This window comes from Scomber japonicus, chromosome 10 (assembly GCF_027409825.1).
Source record: "Scomber japonicus isolate fScoJap1 chromosome 10, fScoJap1.pri, whole genome shotgun sequence".
NCBI classification, from domain to species: domain Eukaryota; kingdom Metazoa; phylum Chordata; class Actinopteri; order Scombriformes; family Scombridae; genus Scomber; species Scomber japonicus.
Window position 1 is genome coordinate 24397430 of NC_070587.1, and position 20747 is coordinate 24418176.

The 20747-nt window shown below is 41.4% G+C and overlaps 1 protein-coding gene across 1 annotated transcript in view; it reads left to right on the plus strand.

Moving 5' to 3' along the window:
- Positions 1 to 2113: 2113 nt before the first annotated feature.
- The window catches only part of enpp2 (ectonucleotide pyrophosphatase/phosphodiesterase 2), a 40391-nt gene continuing 21757 nt past the window's right edge, over positions 2114 to 20747 (plus strand). Inside the window, exons 1-9 of the mRNA XM_053326725.1 lie at positions 2114 to 2131; positions 2878 to 2983; positions 7867 to 8022; positions 9870 to 9995; positions 11036 to 11096; positions 11278 to 11375; positions 11496 to 11575; positions 11775 to 11894; positions 12476 to 12531. Of these exons, the coding sequence (XP_053182700.1) occupies positions 2114 to 2131; positions 2878 to 2983; positions 7867 to 8022; positions 9870 to 9995; positions 11036 to 11096; positions 11278 to 11375; positions 11496 to 11575; positions 11775 to 11894; positions 12476 to 12531 (821 nt within the window). The remainder of the gene's footprint in view (positions 2132 to 2877; positions 2984 to 7866; positions 8023 to 9869; positions 9996 to 11035; positions 11097 to 11277; positions 11376 to 11495; positions 11576 to 11774; positions 11895 to 12475; positions 12532 to 20747) is intronic.

Genomic DNA, 20747 nt, shown 5'->3' on the forward strand with positions numbered 1-20747 from the left:
ATATATAGTTATGAGCAGATATTATGCCATTTTTAGTGATAATTCATATGCAGTATTTGTCAACAATTAAAACATATCATATGAAGACATTATACGATTATAACTGTTTAATTATAGTCATTTATCTGTGTATACAGCAACCTCCAGCAATGAATGCCCACAGGAGTTCTAGTTGTTAACAAATACATTAATAAACACTTATATCTGCTAACAACTACATTATAGTGCAGTATAAACATTTTTAATTATTAATGTAATTCTTTTAAATACTAAATAGGGTTACTGTTAATTATCTTTTGTTTCCACTTTAATTATCATTTTATAATATGTAAATTAAATAAACAATTCTGGCATCCTGGGTTGGACAACCCCAATGGACATTCATTCTTATACAGATTTGGACTCTAAGGGGACAAGTGGGGATGTTTGGGAGGGTTCGGGAGGGGGGTGGACTGGGTACCACTTACAAGTATAATGAGTTGAATGATGCAGCTGCCCTATTCCTGTTCATATTTTTGTTTTCAATATATGCTGCAAATGAATACATGGAACTGATGGAAAAAGCAATACAAATTGTTGAAGATAAATTAAATAAACAATAAACTGAAGGTTATTTAGTCTGTTAAATTTAAGAATAGACATAGATATATAACATAACATATACAGTACAATGATTTCTCGTTCAAGAGAATGGGAAGATGTGTCTAAACCTTTGACTGCTACTACATATATATATATATATGTGTGTGTGATAAGCTCAAACATATTCCCTCATTTGGTATTTTGATGATAGTGGTGGAGAGTGCTGGCCAACACGTCAGTCCAAAATCTCCCATAGTTGTTGAACTCATCATGTTCATACCCATCAAAGCATTCAGTGAGCCCTCGTGTTCTATGGATGCCTGTTGTCATCAGGTGATCACTCAGAACTACTTTGTATTGATTTACAGTGACCCTTCACTTTAAGGGGGCAACACACACCTGGCTGCTCACATGATGTAAAAGCAAATGTGATTGGTCAGACCTGATCACCTTCTTCCACTGCTGCATGCTTCAGTTGTGACAGCGGTCAGCATGGCCACTCTTGATTGGCTATGCAGCAAGCAATGTGTTCTGACAGCTGTCCATCATAGTCAGCACTTTTTCAGCATCTCAGCAGAGTTCTTCTAGGAATCAGAGCAGATGAGCTAGCCTTCACTTTCCACGTTAGCCTCAGGTTCATCTGTTGTCCCTCCTTGGACCACTTGGACCAAAGTCGCTCAGAACGCCTGACCATGTTTCCTCATTCAAACACATCAGCTTAAAGAACTGACTGTTCACTTCTGACAGGTGCCTTTTTAATAAGATCATCAATATTATTCACTTTGCCTGTCAGTGCTTGGCACTGATTATTTTCAGCTTGCTACGTACCTATTTAAATCATTAAATATAATGAATAATAAAATGGAAATGGAGAGGTGAGGATTGAGGGTTTACCAGAAATGAATAAACTAAAGTAATACAAAACGCTTTAGTAATGCTTTGTGTGTTTATTGCTTATTATTTTTGTGGTTTCAGATTTACTATAACCATTTATTATGTCGCAGTTCTTACAATTCTATTCACTGAATTGATTGAAGAACTGATTTTAAAGTATGTTTTTTGTTTTAGATGGAGAGTCCATGCGGCAGCAGAGGAGGAAGAATAAAACCTGCACTAATGTAATTATGTGCTGTGCATATTTTACTTTGCTAGGCGACTTGTTATCCTGGGTTGACCCTCAGTTCACATCAGATCGGTGTAAAGATAACTGTCCGAGTGTTAATACACTGGCACCTGTGATTTAGGCTGTTTGGTCTGTCTGTGCATTTTATATTATTTCCCGCCCAATCTTTTCTTTTTTTTGTCTTGTTCCTCCTGTGTCATCCAAATCTCAACCGAGATAAAAACCCTCCTCCAACCCAACACCTAGGAGAAGAATCCGGTCCGCTCCTCCAGCCTCCTCCCCCTCCCTTCACTCTTTCTCGTGTTCTCTTCAACGGTCCTCCTCTCTGGTGGTCCTTCACTTTCTGAGTCAGCATCACTCACTCTGCGACCTACAGCACAGGACTACGCTCAGCCCCGACAGAGGAACATGTTGCTGCACAAACTGGTACGGTAAGATCTCATGCAAACAAATTTGAGCTGCAGTGTACTTCAGACATCAGATATTACCGTGCGTAATTTCGTGCGCAATTACGCACGTAATCGTGTCTTTTGACAGTTTTCCGAATTCCTTATGGCCGAAAAGATTGTCCTCATGATTTTCTTAGCTTTTTTGCTGAATGCCCCTCCTCCTCTCTTTCCTTCCTTTTGCTAAACATTTGCAAAACAATTGTAGATTCGTTTGTCATTTCCATGTGGCGAAGGACTATCAAAGGCGATTGTTATGCGGATGCGGGTGGTCCTCTTTCACTTTGAAATACCTCCGCTGCAGTCTTGACAGGTCTTTAAGAAAACGCAGTCAACATTACCTGTGACAGAGGAATTCTAATACAGAAAGAGGAACTACTTGTTTGCTCATTACTACAAGTATATGGCTGAGCAAACGCGTCAAAGTCATTTTGGAGCAGAAGACTCAAGCCCATGTGACTGTGGCATTTTTGCAACAGTCTGCTAAGACAGGTGCTAGTGAAATGAAATCACAGCAGCCAGAATACATGTGTAGTATTTCTTTTAAATAGCATTAAAGGCCATGATAGTCTTATAAAAGCAATGAAAAGGTGCTGATAAGTATGTGTTGTTTCTCTGCCACAGTGCTGACTCAGTTATAGAAAGTGATCACATGACCTTTGATTAAGCTGTGCAGCACTTATATAAACAGCTGTTCTAATGTCACATATGTTGTTATTTCTTCAGCTTGTGTGGGTCCTGTCAGTCCTGTGCAGCAGTGACGTGTGTTTGGGGTTCGTCTACGACCGGCCCAAACGCTCAGGAGAGGACGGAGCTTCAGGCAGGGCAGAGTGTGAGTACACTGTTCTTGTTACCGGGAAACACACACAAACACACACATACACACACACACACAACATTTTTGAACCGCTTGACCCTGAGCTGGCAAGCATCCACACAAACTGAGGCACAGAATCTCTCCTTCATCTTCAGGATGGATGTAACTGACTTTGACCTCTGACCTCTTTGTGGATCACAGACAGGAGAAAGTTCCCCATAACGATCAGTTCTGTGTCTTATTGAAATAAGTGAGCACGACTTGGACTTTGATCTCTGTCAGGTAATAAGCAAGTAGTCAGTGAGTCAGGTGTTGGAGGATTTTCCATTAGTGTGATGTCATTTCAGCAAAAGCAGCATATCCATCAGTCTGGGGTTAATTCATTCTTACATCATGTAATACACAGTAGTGTGTTGCTCAAGTCCTCGTAATACAAATAGAAGTGTACTTGCAGGTGCAGTCATTTCCTCTTAACAAACTGTAACATTTGAATCATTTCAACAATCTTAAAAAAAGTCTTAATAAGCATATTTTTTCCCCCCCGGTTTCCCACCTTGTCAATCATCTCATGACCCTTGACATCCATCTTGGGACCCTTTGTGGGTTCCTGACTGCCAGCTTGGGAACCACGGATTTATAGAATGTTTAACTTAGTGAACTGCGGCTGTGTCATGCTGCGTTATAGAGAAAATAAAGTGTCCGAGCATAAAGTTTAACTGCAGTTCAGGCTCAAGGCAGATCAATAATCACTGCATCGCACTGGTGCTGAAACAATATATATCAATAAACCATAAGTCATTTTGATGAGCAATTAATTCCCCATTTAGTCATTTATCAAGCAAGAATGCCTGATGTGAGGATTAGCTGCATTCTTCTGTCCTTTACTAAATGTTTTATATGAACTCATACTTAAACTTGCAGCCCTCATTATCACACTAGAAGTGTTTCATGGGTGTCTGCTTTAAAATAAATGAGAACAATACAAACATGTTTAGGTCAATCAGGCTTTGTGTGAAAGCTTTTCAGAACTGTGTTTGACCCATATTAACAACACACATGTGTTCAGTAAACTACACTTTGGTTCAGCTGCCAGAGTGTCTCAGCACAGGGGACGTGAAGTGTATGTTGGACACACATTCATGTATCTTGGCCAAGTGTACGTAGGACAAGCCTAAAGCTACACTCCATGTCCAAGACACACGCACAAAACAACTTTAGAGGGATTCTTTTATTATTTTTTAACAGCAGTGTAAATCTCCAACCTTATGTGTGAGCTTCAAGTGCAATCAGTCACCCCAACGTCAACCCAGGTGACACACACACTCACACACTCACTCACACTCACACACACACGTCTCCAGGGTTTGCTGTCTCCAGGATGGCTCCTCTAAAACATGAACAACATGCAATTAGATGAGAGCTGAGTTTCCACCTCGAGCAGCAAACGCAGCTCCAGAGGAATTTAGTCCAGCTCCGTTTATTTGCAGGCTTACTTTCTATATGAAGTGTCTGCCAGTGCATACGAAATGAGCGAGCAGAGTATGAGGTGGTGTTGGGGGGTTACAACGGATCACTGTGACCATGCAAGCTTGTGATTGGGCAAGCCAGGCCTGTGTATGTGTGTGTGTGTGTGTGTGTGTGTGTGTGTGTGTGTGTGTGTGTTTTAGAGGAGAGAGAGAGTGTGTTTGTACTTCTCTACCTTGAGTCAATATTAAAGGAGCATTGGGGCTCGTTTTCTGCTCCACATACTCGAACCCTGTCGGCATAAGAAGGTACTTTTGCATCTTCATGGAGCGTTACTGTGTGGTCAGAGAGGCAGGTTACAGCAGCGGATATGTACTGCAATTTGGTTGATGTTTATTTTGCCGCATTTATGCAATAGAAAAATGCATTCGTGCTAGAAAATGTGGCGTTTTATACCTTTTGTCATTGCCTTATATCTCCTTTTTGGGACAGAGACAGAAAAGTTAATAGAAATGAAATATATCACACTATAGATCCCGCCCCCCCCCCCCTCACCGTGACCATCTGTAGAATAAGTTGTATATGAATTATTTATTTAATCTCATGAAGCAGATTTGTTTCCCACAAACCAAACTATTTTAGAAATGATGTATTGAGGATATTCTCTTTAAAACTACAATAAGTGACTCAGTGAGACTTTCTTCAGCCTCACTCATCTTCTATTGGATGCAAACGTAAAACAAACTGATTTATAAAACTTATTCTTCAGTGAATTAAAAGACATAAACAAGCAAAACATATTGAAAACATGCAGGTTTGCATTTTGCAGGATGCAGGTTTCAGGCATAACTTCACCTGCTTCCACGGTGCATAGAGAAGGCAAAAAAGTAGCATTTCGGCTTGCTCCTGATCATCCTGATGAAGGCAGCAAGCTTTGACTCTTTTTAGTCTGCATTTTCACCAAGCAAATGAAATATTGGTTCTACAATTACACACAACACAAGGTGGAAACTAATTGTTGTTCCCTGCTTTCAAGATGAATATGTTGTTGCTGTTAAGCACAAAACTTGTATGTCTAAAACTATTTTTCAGGAAATCAAAAGATCCAATGGATCCAATGCAGTAATGAGATTTAGTCAAAAGATCTTTTTAAGACTTCATTAGTTAAATATGAATAAAACCCACAAACATACATAAAGGGTGACCAATAGTACTGATTTATGAAGAAATACATTAAAATGAGTACATATGGAGTTAAGAGGTTTCTACTGAACAGTGACGATATTATACTGGACACAGCTACAGATCAAGACTGACCATTAACATTTAAGCAGGTTACTCACCAGAATGCATTGTGTGTAGTCTTGAGGTCTGACAAACATGTTGAATGCATTTCCCTCCTCATAAAACATTTCCAAAGCCAACATTTTAAATCCCTTCCACATAAAAGACACTGGGGATTCTTTCTGTAACAAATTGTAAGACTACAGTCCCTAACACATCCCTCTTTAAGCTGACAGTCTCATTATTCTAGCAATCGATTTCACAGAGCAAATTGAATTTACTGAACTTCACAAAAATGACATCAAGTATTGTTCCTTGTTGAACCTTCTTGGGTTTAAAGAACCACAGTCAATCCCCTTTTTCAGAGTAACTTCTCTGGAAAAGTCCTGGAAACACTGGAAAGTTGTCAAAAGAAGAGTTTCACGAGCGGAGCTAAAGTTAATATTCCATCTCACAGAGCTAAGAGGAGCCTCTGTGTTCTCCAGCAGGCCAGAGACAAAGGACACACATAATGTTTGACCTTTTCGTCCACAGTGAGCGCAACAAAAGCAGGAGTGAGTCTCCCAGCAAAGAGGGTCATTGATGCTGTACCACACTGCTGTGCCAGCTAGCTGAGCTGCATAAATAATTTCAAGCTTAACACCTCGCTTCCCTCGCATAGAGCGCACGTGCACACGTGCACACGCGAGCACCCTTGCAAAAACACACCCGTGCACATATGTCGACACAGGAACACACAAAAACTCCTGTTGGCATCCTCTTCGTCTTCACAGTGAGGAAGGTTGTTTTTTCACCAGCGGGCAGACAAGGAGCGTATTGTTAGCAATGTAGCAATACCTTGAATCTGTCTCACTCTCACATCTCCAGGATGTCTTCAGTTAAGTCGGGGGGGGGGGGGGGGGGGGGCTCTCACACTGTGGATCGGGATCCAAAAAACGTCCAGTGTCTTCTCAGTCCTAGACAAGAGTATTATTGTGTTCTGGAGAACCTGAGCGTCCCCCAGAGTGAGGTAGAGTTACCACAGTTTGGATCCCAGGAGTAGATTTAAAGTGTTGGGTTTGGCAGTTATCATTAATTATCATTAAATGAGCCTGTAAAGACATCTAACTGCTGTCTTTTTAAGCTCGCACACCACATTTCTGCTTCTTCCCCCCCCCACAGTAATATATGTTACCAGCGTACTGTATTTATGACTGCGGCTCAGTATACGTAGATGCCTTTAATTTCCTTCAAATATGTGTGAACACTGCAGCCTTTCTTTAGGTTTTGTGGCCCCATGCAGTTAACTTTAAAGACTCTTTCTTCTGATTGTAATATTGCACTCAGTGGACTAAGGCCAGACCCTCCTCCCAGTTCACTGTTGATGTTCTGAAGTTAAAATGAACAGTGATGTTTTTGGGGTATTTTAACGCCCGTCCACACCAAGAACTATAACAATAACTATTAAATATACAGTTCACCATGTCATTGCAAATATCATCTTAATTATAAAAACTGACTGCTGACTTTATTTAAATGTGGCTTTGCTCCTCTCTCACTATGGACTGACACACTGTACATTGGAGCAGAGGTGATTTCTTTAGATTTAGATTTAGGTGTGTCTCTCTTTATTATACAAAGATGCTGGAGCTTTGTTCTCTATTGTAATGTAAAAAACAACAAAGTTAGTGAATGTTTTAGGCTCCAGATGTTCATACTGTGTTACTGCCACAGCACTGCACTTTTACACATCTGCTGATGTGGGTCGGGTCAGTTTGAAACATCTGTGAGGGACATCTTCTCCTCTACCCTTTCTGTTGTGTGACTTTGTGATGCAGCAGTGTACCACCCCAAAAAAAAAGACTCCAATACTCCAAGTTGAGTTGTTTCTGGTCAGAACCAAAATGAATGCAGCTTTTGCAGGTGTTATGTCACCTGACAAAGACCCAGCATGGTCAGCTGTGATACATGCAAACAAAGCTGGATTGACTACTGTTGGATCTCGTGGTATCTGTGTAACAACACAGAGATAACTGCACTGACTGAAACAGGGGCTTTAGGAGCTGGTGGTCCACATCTGTTTGAGCAGAAATGGTTTGAGACACAGCAGGAAAATGAAAAAAGAAATGTATTTTTCTAAAAGATGATTGTTTCTCTCATTTCTTCCCCAGCTCGCTCTGCGTCTCAGTACGTACCCACCTCTGGCTCCTGCAGGAACAGGTGTTTTGAGCTGGTCGAGCTGGAGCCGCCAAACTGTCGCTGTGACAACCTGTGTAAGACCTACAACAGCTGCTGCTCGGACTTTGACCAGCTGTGTCTCAGGACAGGTATTCATGTGATCATCCTGTTTTTCTCTTCAGTAGTTTAGTAGTCTGATCAATGTCTTGTTGTTATTAATAATGTCAGATATATTATTGTGATTTAATACCATATCAATGTATTAGAAAGCTTTTATTTGAATCCCTCATAAGTCAGTGTTTAACTTTACAGACATTCCTTAAGCAGAGAAAAACAGTAATTCACATTCTATGATTTCATTTTCTAAAGTAGAGATTCAGATCTAAAATTCCTCCCACATTCTTCATCGTTTGTTTTATAACAGAGGAAAGGAACTCAAGGTTGCTCCTGATGGGAGTAAGTCAGATCAGAGAGGCCAAATAAAACACTGAGTTTTTTTGTCATTAAGCTGGAGGAAATCCTGGGACATCCGGAGTTTAATATTCATCAGGCAGTGAATTTTTTCCCAAAAAATGGAAAATCAAACATCTTCTGACTTTTATATGCTGCTTATTTGCTTATGAAAGAAAAATTATGAGTTGTGCTTGCTTACTTTGGATCTAAATGTGTGTTTCTGTTCAGTTTTTTTTTGTTCTGGCCTCAAACTGCAGATCTGAAACTCTGCTGAGGAAAAGTTATTATTGTCATTAGGAAAATCTTTGTAAAACCTTTTAATCAAGGCATACAAATATCCATTATTAACCCTAACCTCCTCTCCTCTTCTCCACTCCTCTCCTCCTCTCCTCTCCTCTCCTCTCCACTCCTCTCCTCCTCTCCTCCACTCCTCCTCTCCTCTCCTCTCCTCTCCTCTCCTCTCCTCTCCTCTCCTCTCCTCCCCTCTCCTCTCCTCTCCTCTCCTCTCCACTCCTCTCCTCCTCTCCTCCACTCCTCCTCTCCTCTCCTCTCCTCCACTCCTCCTCTTCTCTCCTCCCCTCTCCTCTCCTCTCCTCTCCTCTCCTCTCCTCTCCTCTCCTCTCCTCTCCTCTCCTCCCCTCTCCTCTCCTCTCCTCTCCTCTCCACTCCTCTCCTCTCCTCCTCCTCTCCTCTTCTCTCCTCCACTCCTCTTCTCTCCTCCACTCCTCCTCTCCTCTTCTCTCCTCTCCTCTCCTCTCCACTCCTCTCCTCTCCTCTCCTCTCCTCTCCTCTCCTCTCCTCTCCTCTCCTCTCCTCTCCTCTCCTCTCCTCTCCTCTCCTCTCCTCTCCTCTCCTCTCCACTCCTCTCCTCCACTCCTCCTCTCCTCTCCTCTCCTCCACTCCTCCTCTCCTCTCCTCTCCTCTCCTCTCCACTCCTCTCCTCCTCTCCTCCACTCCTCCTCTCCTCTCCTCTCCTCCACTCCTCCTCTCCTCTTCTCTCCTCTCCTCCTCTCCTCCACTCCTCCTCTCCTCTCCTCTCCTCCACTCCTCCTCTCCTCTTCTCTTCTCTCCTCTCCTCTCCTCTCCTCTCCTCTCCTCTCCACTCCTCTCCTCTCCTCTCCTCTCCTCTCCTCTCTCTACATTTCCCTCCTGCTACTTCCAGTGTTGGTGGTCTGATTTTATGTTCCCTCGTTCAGCTTGGTGGTCTTTGGCTTACCACCGCCTCGCCACTCTGATCTTTCCTGTTGCCTGAAAATGATGATTTACTTGTTTTTATGATCGTTTTTTTTACCCTGACGGTGTCGAATGCTACTGTAAGCTCAATGTTCTCGTCTTTGCAACCTTGTCTTGTGTTTGTCTGTAAAGTACGCAGCCAAACCACTGTTGCATTAATATATCAGCTTTCATTTCCCACCGCTTGTGGTTGCAGCAGTAATCCAGCAGATTAGTTGTGCATATATCATTTGTGTTTTGGAGGCTACAGTTTAATTTTTTGTTGGTTTTTGTGAGAAAATCTTTTATTGTTTTGTTCTTCCTGATACAGAGGGAGGCTACGAGTGCAGTAAAGATCGGTGTGGGGAGACTCGAAATGAGCAGCATGCCTGCCACTGCTCTGATGACTGTCTGGCAAGAGGAGACTGTTGCACCAACTATAAGACACTGTGTAAAGGTTTGCAACATTATTATCTAAACATACAATAGAAAGGCTTTTTATATAGATCCACACTTGTCAGATGACCTAGTTTGACTGCATTTTATGTATTCCAGTTATAAAACAAGTTAGATATCTTTATATTATATTAACATGTGTCTCTGGTGCAGCCTTACCAGCTTGTTGTAAAATGAACTACTCCAGCCACAGATAGACGACTCAGCCTTTTATTCAAAGCAAGATTTTGTCCAGTTCACTTTCTATTTTCTTACATTTGCCTGAATCAGCAGCTGTGCACATCTAAAATGTTGTGGAGAAGTGTTCAGCTCTTTAAACATCATGTACCAAATGTGTTATATTTGTCAGTCTCGTTAATGCTAACAAGTTGACATTATGACTGGCTACACATTAATCATTTTTCTGTCTATACAGCATGTTGAGTGGTGGTTAAACAAACAGTTTAAACATTGAATTTAAAATATATTTGCCTGAACCAACAACTATGTTGTCATTGGCAACAGCCATACTGCAGCCATAGACACAAAACAGGCTGTGAACTGTATACATTTCCATGCAATTAATCTTTTTTTTGTTTTTTTAAGTTATTAATAAATATATTCATTTTTGAGTAAATGTCTTCTCATCTAAAAACATGGACACATTTCCTGACTTGCACCTTAGCTTGTTGAACAAGCAAACAAAAAAAAAAGATAAATATACCCAGAAAAAACAGAAGAAGTGAAATCTATCACAAATGAACACGTGAGCTTTCACTTTAAACAGCTTACTTACCCCCAAAATAGCAGCATCAGTTTAGACGCTAACAGTTGGGTCACAGTTAATAGACCAAGTTTGTGTACATGGCGTCTCTGTGCACCTGCTGGCTCAGCTGTCAGTCAAACACATACAGCAGCCTGCCTACTCAGACATTTGGAGCATATCTTATAGTATATCCTCTTTTTATTACTTTCAATGAAAAAACAAACAAAAAGTGACATAACAATCAACTTAAATGTATGAAATTCCTCTCACCCTGTCCTCTGATCGTGTTCTTTCAGGAGACACTTCATGGCTGCAGGATGAGTGTGAGGAGATCAAGTCTGCTGAATGCCCTGCTGGGTATGTTTACATCTTAGTAGTAAAGGATCTTTTTCCTGTGCCTCATGTTACTATGTGCCAAAAGGAACCATCACACTCAAACCTTCTCTTGTTTTTTCTAATTCCAACATCATGCTGTTTGTTTCCTCTTTTAAACTTGTTTTTGCCACATATGTCACATATCTGGATGATCTGTGTGCAGGTTTGTGCGTCCACCGCTCATCATACTGTCAGTGGATGGATTTCGAGCTTCTTACGTAAAGAGAGGAAGCAGTGTCATACCCAACATCGAGAAACTCAGTAAGTATTTATGTGTCGATTTGGTGATTTGTAGATCACCATTAATAACTGTCTGAATGCTATTTGTGGGAGTCTCTCTTCTAATGTAGGAATTTACTTTGCTTTATTTTCCTTTTTCAGGAACATGTGGGACCCATGCTCCATATTTGAGGCCTGTTTATCCTTCCAAAACCTTCCCCAACCTCTACTCACTGGCTACGGTATGACTCAGGAGTATAGAATCTTGATTATATGATGATGTGATGAAGATTAGATTGCCCCCCAGTGTTTACAGGTGTTAAGATACATGTTAAAATAGTATAGTAACATCAGTGTGAAGCTCAAATAAGGGCTGACGCTAACTAACTATAGCTAAAGCTCAAGGACTAAGCATAATCTCTGTGTGATTTTGTTTCTCAGGGTCTCTATCCAGAGTCTCATGGGATTGTAGGTAACTCCATGTATGACCCGGTGTTTGACGCCACCTTCACCCTGAGGAGCCGAGAGAAGCTCAATCACCGCTGGTGGGGAGGACAGCCAGTGAGTTCTGTTTTTATCTTCTATCTCATCTGTCAGCATCATGTAGTCTTTCCGTTTTTCACCATCTGTACATCATCAGCAGTATGTCTGTGGTATTAATAGCGAGCTGACGAGGGTTCCTTTTTGTTTCTCCTTCTGCTTTGATGATGGATAACTTTTGCACATGGCTTTGAAGACCAGCGTTTTTTTAAACTCATCTGTCGGGTCACAGACGGCCACCAGACGCAGGAGGGTTGTCCGCTTTTATTTTGAAGCCAACTACTGTAGAAATGGCAGAAGATCCAACAAATCAAGTCCGTTAGGCTTTATCATCCATTAAATAAGGTCAGATGTTGATATGTGATTAATAACAGCAAACTTAAGAAGGCTTTTTCTACTGTCTTTCAAAATCGTTGATGAACACTACCAGCTTGGTTTTGTATCATTTATAGGAACAGCTGTAGCGCACTGTTCACCGTGACCTTGGTTTCCTCACACTGATGTTGTTGTTTGTGTCCAGGGTAACAACAGCTACAACAGTATCCTCATAAACTATGTCAGACTGATAAAAATAACAAGACTGTACTGTTTGTTTCTCCTAGATCTGGATCACAGCACTCAAACAGGGAGTGAAGGCTGCCACCTTCTTCTGGCCTGTGTAAGTCTGCACACACACACACACACACACACACACACACACACACACACACACACACACATAAACACACACGCAACCTGCATTTTGATAAACCCTAATTTACCATTAATGTGCAAAATTTAAAACAGATTATGAATGCATTTCAAGTATGCATAAGTGGTTGTCAAAACCTGCATTTATTGTTGTGATGCTTGTCACTGCCACTAAACAGCAACAATGCTGAAAAGTCACGTTACCATTTAAAACTTATTACAATCATGTATACCTCCTTTAATAAACAGATGTTTAAAAATGTGATATCTTATAGGTTCTCATAAGTAAATGGTGTATAGGTTCTCATAAGCTCAGGTGTCAGGATACATCTGATAGTTTCAGTTGTCATGATGGCAAAATCACATGTTACTAATAACATTTACAATGACTTCATTCTAGTTGAAGAGCCAGAATGCAGGTCATCATTCATTTTGTCATTGAAGTTTGGTAACCCTTATTTAATACTATCTCTACTACTACTACTACTACTACTACTAATAATAATAATAATAATAATAATAATTAAAACTGCAAGCAGTGATGAACGGGCCCTCGCGCCCCCATGCACCGCCTTGTACGCGCATGCCGGTGCATGCTGCAGTCACATGCAGACACAGCGGGTACGTAGACGTCTTGGCACCCGGGCTTGTAATGAATGTTGTGTGATGGGGCTAAGTCACATTGCATGTGTCCACTAGGTGGCGCTAGAGATCACCCACCAATTACATGTCATGTTGCAGTGTGTGATGTGGAGAACACATCCTGTAAATTTCATGTAAATAGGATAATGTTTGTCATGTGAGGCTGACTTCCTGTGTCCAGTAGGTGGCGCTGTGTATTTGACACAGTATTGATGCATAGATGTGTTCAGGGCGGGACCCTCTACATGTGTGATCAATTTGGTGTAGACGGGACAATGTCTGTAGGAGTTATAAGGACTTCCTGCTTCATGGCGAAGCATCGAAATTGTCTGCACAGCCACGCCCAACAGGAAGAAGTCATAAAAAAGCTTTTGATAACTTGTCATCTCCAATGTCTCAAGCTGACTCTGTGTGAATTTGAAGTGGATGGGATTAAATCTCTAGGAGTAGTTCGTTCAAATATGAGGCGTGGAAATGACCAAAACATTCACCAAAATTGAGCATTTTTCCAAGATGGCCGACTTCCTGTTGGACTTAGGGTATGGGTCCAAATGGCGTTTTTGTGCGCCTGGAGATGATACATAAACCTACCGAATTTCATTCTTCTATGTCAATCGGGAAGGCTGAGGTTCAATTTTGAAATATTCAAGGGGGCGCTATTGAGCCGTTTAGTCACGCCCATCCCATTGAAGTATATAGGATGTTAAATGACCGCACTCCAGACGTGTGTGTTGAGTTTCGTTACCGTGGAGGCATCCTTTGCCTCTGAAAACTGTAATCGTATTTTCATGGCGTTGAATGCGTTGTCATGGCAACAGTATTTGATGATGGGTCATGAGTTGCAGAATGTAGTATCACCAAGGTCTTATGTCTCAGCTGAGTAAATTTCAGGTGGAAATACTTAAGATTATGGGAGTAATTAATGAACAAATGAAGCAAGTCACTTCCTGTCGCCACTAGGTGGCGCTATGTCTGTCACTAAATATGAGACTGTACATGTGTTCAGACCAGGACGCTGAACAAGCATATTAAATTTGTAAAAGCTCAGACCATGTGGAGTCAAGTTATGAGAGTTTGAAATTTCATGGCGAAGCATCGAAATTCGCCGCGTCACCACGGCAACCAGGAATGACGTGGGAAAAAGCTTTTGATAACTTTTCATCTCCAATGTCTCAAGATGACTCTGTGTGAATTTGAAGTGGATGGGATGAAATCTCTAGGAGTAGTGCGTTCAAATATGATGCCACAATTTGCATTAAAATCAATATTTGATTCAAAATGGCCGACTTCCTGTTGGTGTTAGGGTATGTGTCCAAGAGACTTTTTGGTGCGTCTTGACATGATGAACATGTGTACCAAGTTTCGTTTCTCTATGTCAATCTGTCACGAGGGGCTCGCTTTTATTGATTTTGTAGGGGGCGCTAGAGAGCCATTTTGACACGCCCATTTGTGCAGACCATAAAATATCAAAATTTTCGCCAGGTCTGGCTTGCGTGCAAACTTTGGTGACTTTTACGGCACGTTCAGGGGGGCAAAAAGGCCGTCGTTGTGAGAGAAGAAAAATAATAATAATAATAATCTGGACGATTACAATAGGGCTTCGCGCTGGTCAGCGCTCGGGCCCTTCTTGTTCTTGTTACCGGGAAACACACACAAACACACACATACACACACACACACAACATTTTTGAACCGCTTGACCCTGAGCTGGCAAGCATCCACACAAACTGAGGCACAGAATCTCTCCTTCATCTTCAGGATGGATGTAACTGACTTTGACCTCTGACCTCTTTGTGGATCACAGACAGGAGAAAGTTCCCCATAACGATCAGTTCTGTGTCTTATTGAAATAAGTGAGCACGACTTGGACTTTGATCTCTGTCAGGTAATAAGCAAGTAGTCAGTGAGTCAGGTGTTGGAGGATTTTCCATTAGTGTGATGTCATTTCAGCAAAAGCAGCATATCCATCAGTCTGGGGTTAATTCATTCTTACATCATGTAATACACAGTAGTGTGTTGCTCAAGTCCTCGTAATACAAATAGAAGTGTACTTGCAGGTGCAGTCATTTCCTCTTAACAAACTGTAACATTTGAATCATTTCAACAATCTTAAAAAAAGTCTTAATAAGCATATTTTTTCCCCCCCGGTTTCCCACCTTGTCAATCATCTCATGACCCTTGACATCCATCTTGGGACCCTTTGTGGGTTCCTGACTGCCAGCTTGGGAACCACGGATTTATAGAATGTTTAACTTAGTGAACTGCGGCTGTGTCATGCTGCGTTATAGAGAAAATAAAGTGTCCGAGCATAAAGTTTAACTGCAGTTCAGGCTCAAGGCAGATCAATAATCACTGCATCGCACTGGTGCTGAAACAATATATATCAATAAACCATAAGTCATTTTGATGAGCAATTAATTCCCCATTTAGTCATTTATCAAGCAAGAATGCCTGATGTGAGGATTAGCTGCATTCTTCTGTCCTTTACTAAATGTTTTATATGAACTCATACTTAAACTTGCAGCCCTCATTATCACACTAGAAGTGTTTCATGGGTGTCTGCTTTAAAATAAATGAGAACAATACAAACATGTTTAGGTCAATCAGGCTTTGTGTGAAAGCTTTTCAGAACTGTGTTTGACCCATATTAACAACACACATGTGTTCAGTAAACTACACTTTGGTTCAGCTGCCAGAGTGTCTCAGCACAGGGGACGTGAAGTGTATGTTGGACACACATTCATGTATCTTGGCCAAGTGTACGTAGGACAAGCCTAAAGCTACACTCCATGTCCAAGACACACGCACAAAACAACTTTAGAGGGATTCTTTTATTATTTTTTAACAGCAGTGTAAATCTCCAACCTTATGTGTGAGCTTCAAGTGCAATCAGTCACCCCAACGTCAACCCAGGTGACACACACACTCACACACTCACTCACACTCACACACACACGTCTCCAGGGTTTGCTGTCTCCAGGATGGCTCCTCTAAAACATGAACAACATGCAATTAGATGAGAGCTGAGTTTCCACCTCGAGCAGCAAACGCAGCTCCAGAGGAATTTAGTCCAGCTCCGTTTATTTGCAGGCTTACTTTCTATATGAAGTGTCTGCCAGTGCATACGAAATGAGCGAGCAGAGTATGAGGTGGTGTTGGGGGGTTACAACGGATCACTGTGACCATGCAAGCTTGTGATTGGGCAAGCCAGGCCTGTGTATGTGTGTGTGTGTGTGTGTGTGTGTGTGTGTGTGTGTGTGTGTGTTTTAGAGGAGAGAGAGAGTGTGTTTGTACTTCTCTACCTTGAGTCAATATTAAAGGAGCATTGGGGCTCGTTTTCTGCTCCACATACTCGAACCCTGTCGGCATAAGAAGGTACTTTTGCATCTTCATGGAGCGTTACTGTGTGGTCAGAGAGGCAGGTTACAGCAGCGGATATGTACTGCAATTTGGTTGATGTTTATTTTGCCGCATTTATGCAATAGAAAAATGCATTCGTGCTAGAAAATGTGGCGTTTTATACCTTTTGTCATTGCCTTATATCTCCTTTTTGGGACAGAGACAGAAAAGTTAATAGAAATGAAATATATCACACTATAGATCCCGCCCCCCCCCCCCTCACCGTGACCATCTGTAGAATAAGTTGTATATGAATTATTTATTTAATCTCATGAAGCAGATTTGTTTCCCACAAACCAAACTATTTTAGAAATGATGTATTGAGGATATTCTCTTTAAAACTACAATAAGTGACTCAGTGAGACTTTCTTCAGCCTCACTCATCTTCTATTGGATGCAAACGTAAAACAAACTGATTTATAAAACTTATTCTTCAGTGAATTAAAAGACATAAACAAGCAAAACATATTGAAAACATGCAGGTTTGCATTTTGCAGGATGCAGGTTTCAGGCATAACTTCACCTGCTTCCACGGTGCATAGAGAAGGCAAAAAAGTAGCATTTCGGCTTGCTCCTGATCATCCTGATGAAGGCAGCAAGCTTTGACTCTTTTTAGTCTGCATTTTCACCAAGCAAATGAAATATTGGTTCTACAATTACACACAACACAAGGTGGAAACTAATTGTTGTTCCCTGCTTTCAAGATGAATATGTTGTTGCTGTTAAGCACAAAACTTGTATGTCTAAAACTATTTTTCAGGAAATCAAAAGATCCAATGGATCCAATGCAGTAATGAGATTTAGTCAAAAGATCTTTTTAAGACTTCATTAGTTAAATATGAATAAAACCCACAAACATACATAAAGGGTGACCAATAGTACTGATTTATGAAGAAATACATTAAAATGAGTACATATGGAGTTAAGAGGTTTCTACTGAACAGTGACGATATTATACTGGACACAGCTACAGATCAAGACTGACCATTAACATTTAAGCAGGTTACTCACCAGAATGCATTGTGTGTAGTCTTGAGGTCTGACAAACATGTTGAATGCATTTCCCTCCTCATAAAACATTTCCAAAGCCAACATTTTAAATCCCTTCCACATAAAAGACACTGGGGATTCTTTCTGTAACAAATTGTAAGACTACAGTCCCTAACACATCCCTCTTTAAGCTGACAGTCTCATTATTCTAGCAATCGATTTCACAGAGCAAATTGAATTTACTGAACTTCACAAAAATGACATCAAGTATTGTTCCTTGTTGAACCTTCTTGGGTTTAAAGAACCACAGTCAATCCCCTTTTTCAGAGTAACTTCTCTGGAAAAGTCCTGGAAACACTGGAAAGTTGTCAAAAGAAGAGTTTCACGAGCGGAGCTAAAGTTAATATTCCATCTCACAGAGCTAAGAGGAGCCTCTGTGTTCTCCAGCAGGCCAGAGACAAAGGACACACATAATGTTTGACCTTTTCGTCCACAGTGAGCGCAACAAAAGCAGGAGTGAGTCTCCCAGCAAAGAGGGTCATTGATGCTGTACCACACTGCTGTGCCAGCTAGCTGAGCTGCATAAATAATTTCAAGCTTAACACCTCGCTTCCCTCGCATAGAGCGCACGTGCACACGTGCACACGCGAGCACCCTTGCAAAAACACACCCGTGCACATATGTCGACACAGGAACACACAAAAACTCCTGTTGGCATCCTCTTCGTCTTCACAGTGAGGAAGGTTGTTTTTTCACCAGCGGGCAGACAAGGAGCGTATTGTTAGCAATGTAGCAATACCTTGAATCTGTCTCACTCTCACATCTCCAGGATGTCTTCAGTTAAGTCGGGGGGGGGGGGGGGGGGGGCTCTCACACTGTGGATCGGGATCCAAAAAACGTCCAGTGTCTTCTCAGTCCTAGACAAGAGTATTATTGTGTTCTGGAGAACCTGAGCGTCCCCCAGAGTGAGGTAGAGTTACCACAGTTTGGATCCCAGGAGTAGATTTAAAGTGTTGGGTTTGGCAGTTATCATTAATTATCATTAAATGAGCCTGTAAAGACATCTAACTGCTGTCTTTTTAAGCTCGCACACCACATTTCTGCTTCTTCCCCCCCCCACAGTAATATATGTTACCAGCGTACTGTATTTATGACTGCGGCTCAGTATACGTAGATGCCTTTAATTTCCTTCAAATATGTGTGAACACTGCAGCCTTTCTTTAGGTTTTGTGGCCCCATGCAGTTAACTTTAAAGACTCTTTCTTCTGATTGTAATATTGCACTCAGTGGACTAAGGCCAGACCCTCCTCCCAGTTCACTGTTGATGTTCTGAAGTTAAAATGAACAGTGATGTTTTTGGGGTATTTTAACGCCCGTCCACACCAAGAACTATAACAATAACTATTAAATATACAGTTCACCATGTCATTGCAAATATCATCTTAATTATAAAAACTGACTGCTGACTTTATTTAAATGTGGCTTTGCTCCTCTCTCACTATGGACTGACACACTGTACATTGGAGCAGAGGTGATTTCTTTAGATTTAGATTTAGGTGTGTCTCTCTTTATTATACAAAGATGCTGGAGCTTTGTTCTCTATTGTAATGTAAAAAACAACAAAGTTAGTGAATGTTTTAGGCTCCAGATGTTCATACTGTGTTACTGCCACAGCACTGCACTTTTACACATCTGCTGATGTGGGTCGGGTCAGTTTGAAACATCTGTGAGGGACATCTTCTCCTCTACCCTTTCTGTTGTGTGACTTTGTGATGCAGCAGTGTACCACCCCAAAAAAAAAGACTCCAATACTCCAAGTTGAGTTGTTTCTGGTCAGAACCAAAATGAATGCAGCTTTTGCAGGTGTTATGTCACCTGACAAAGACCCAGCATGGTCAGCTGTGATACATGCAAACAAAGCTGGATTGACTACTGTTGGATCTCGTGGTATCTGTGTAACAACACAGAGATAACTGCACTGACTGAAACAGGGGCTTTAGGAGCTGGTGGTCCACATCTGTTTGAGCAGAAATGGTTTGAGACACAGCAGGAAAATGAAAAAAGAAATGTATTTTTCTAAAAGATGATTGTTTCTCTCATTTCTTCCCCAGCTCGCTCTGCGTCTCAGTACGTACCCACCTCTGGCTCCTGCAGGAACAGGTGTTTTGAGCTGGTCGAGCTGGAGCCGCCAAACTGTCGCTGTGACAACCTGTGTAAGACCTACAACAGCTGCTGCTCGGACTTTGACCAGCTGTGTCTCAGGACAGGTATTCATGTGATCATCCTGTTTTTCTCTTCAGTAGTTTAGTAGTCTGATCAATGTCTTGTTGTTATTAATAATGTCAGATATATTATTGTGATTTAATACCATATCAATGTATTAGAAAGCTTTTATTTGAATCCCTCATAAGTCAGTGTTTAACTTTACAGACATTCCTTAAGCAGAGAAAAACAGTAATTCACATTCTATGATTTCATTTTCTAAAGTAGAGATTCAGATCTAAAATTCCTCCCACATTCTTCATCGTTTGTTTTATAACAGAGGAAAGGAACTCAAGGTTGCTCCTGATGGGAGTAAGTCAGATCAGAGAGGCCAAATAAAACACTGAGTTTTTTTGTCATTAAGCTGGAGGAAATCCTGGGACATCCGGAGTTTAATATTCATCAGGCAGTGAATTTTTTCCCAAAAAATGGAAAATCAAACATCTTCTGACTTTTATATGCTGCTTATTTGCTTATGAAAGAAAAATTATGAGTTGTGCTTGCTTACTTTGGATCTAAATGTGTGTTTCTGTTCAGTTTTTTTTTGTTCTGGCCTCAAACTGCAGATCTGAAACTCTGCTGAGGAAAAGTTATTATTGTCATTAGGAAAATCTTTGTAAAACCTTTTAATCAAGGCATACAAATATCCATTATTAACCCTAACCTCCTCTCCTCTTCTCCACTCCTCTCCTCCTCTCCTCTCCTCTCCTCTCCACTCCTCTCCTCCTCTCTCCACTCCTCCTCTCCTCTCCTCTCTCTCCTCCCTCTCCTCTCCTCTCCTCTCCTCCCCTCTCCTCTCCTCTCCTCTCCTTCCACTCCTCTCCTCCCTCTCCTCCACTCCTCCTCTCCTCTCCTCTCCTCCACTCCTCCTCTTCTCTCCTCCCACCTCTC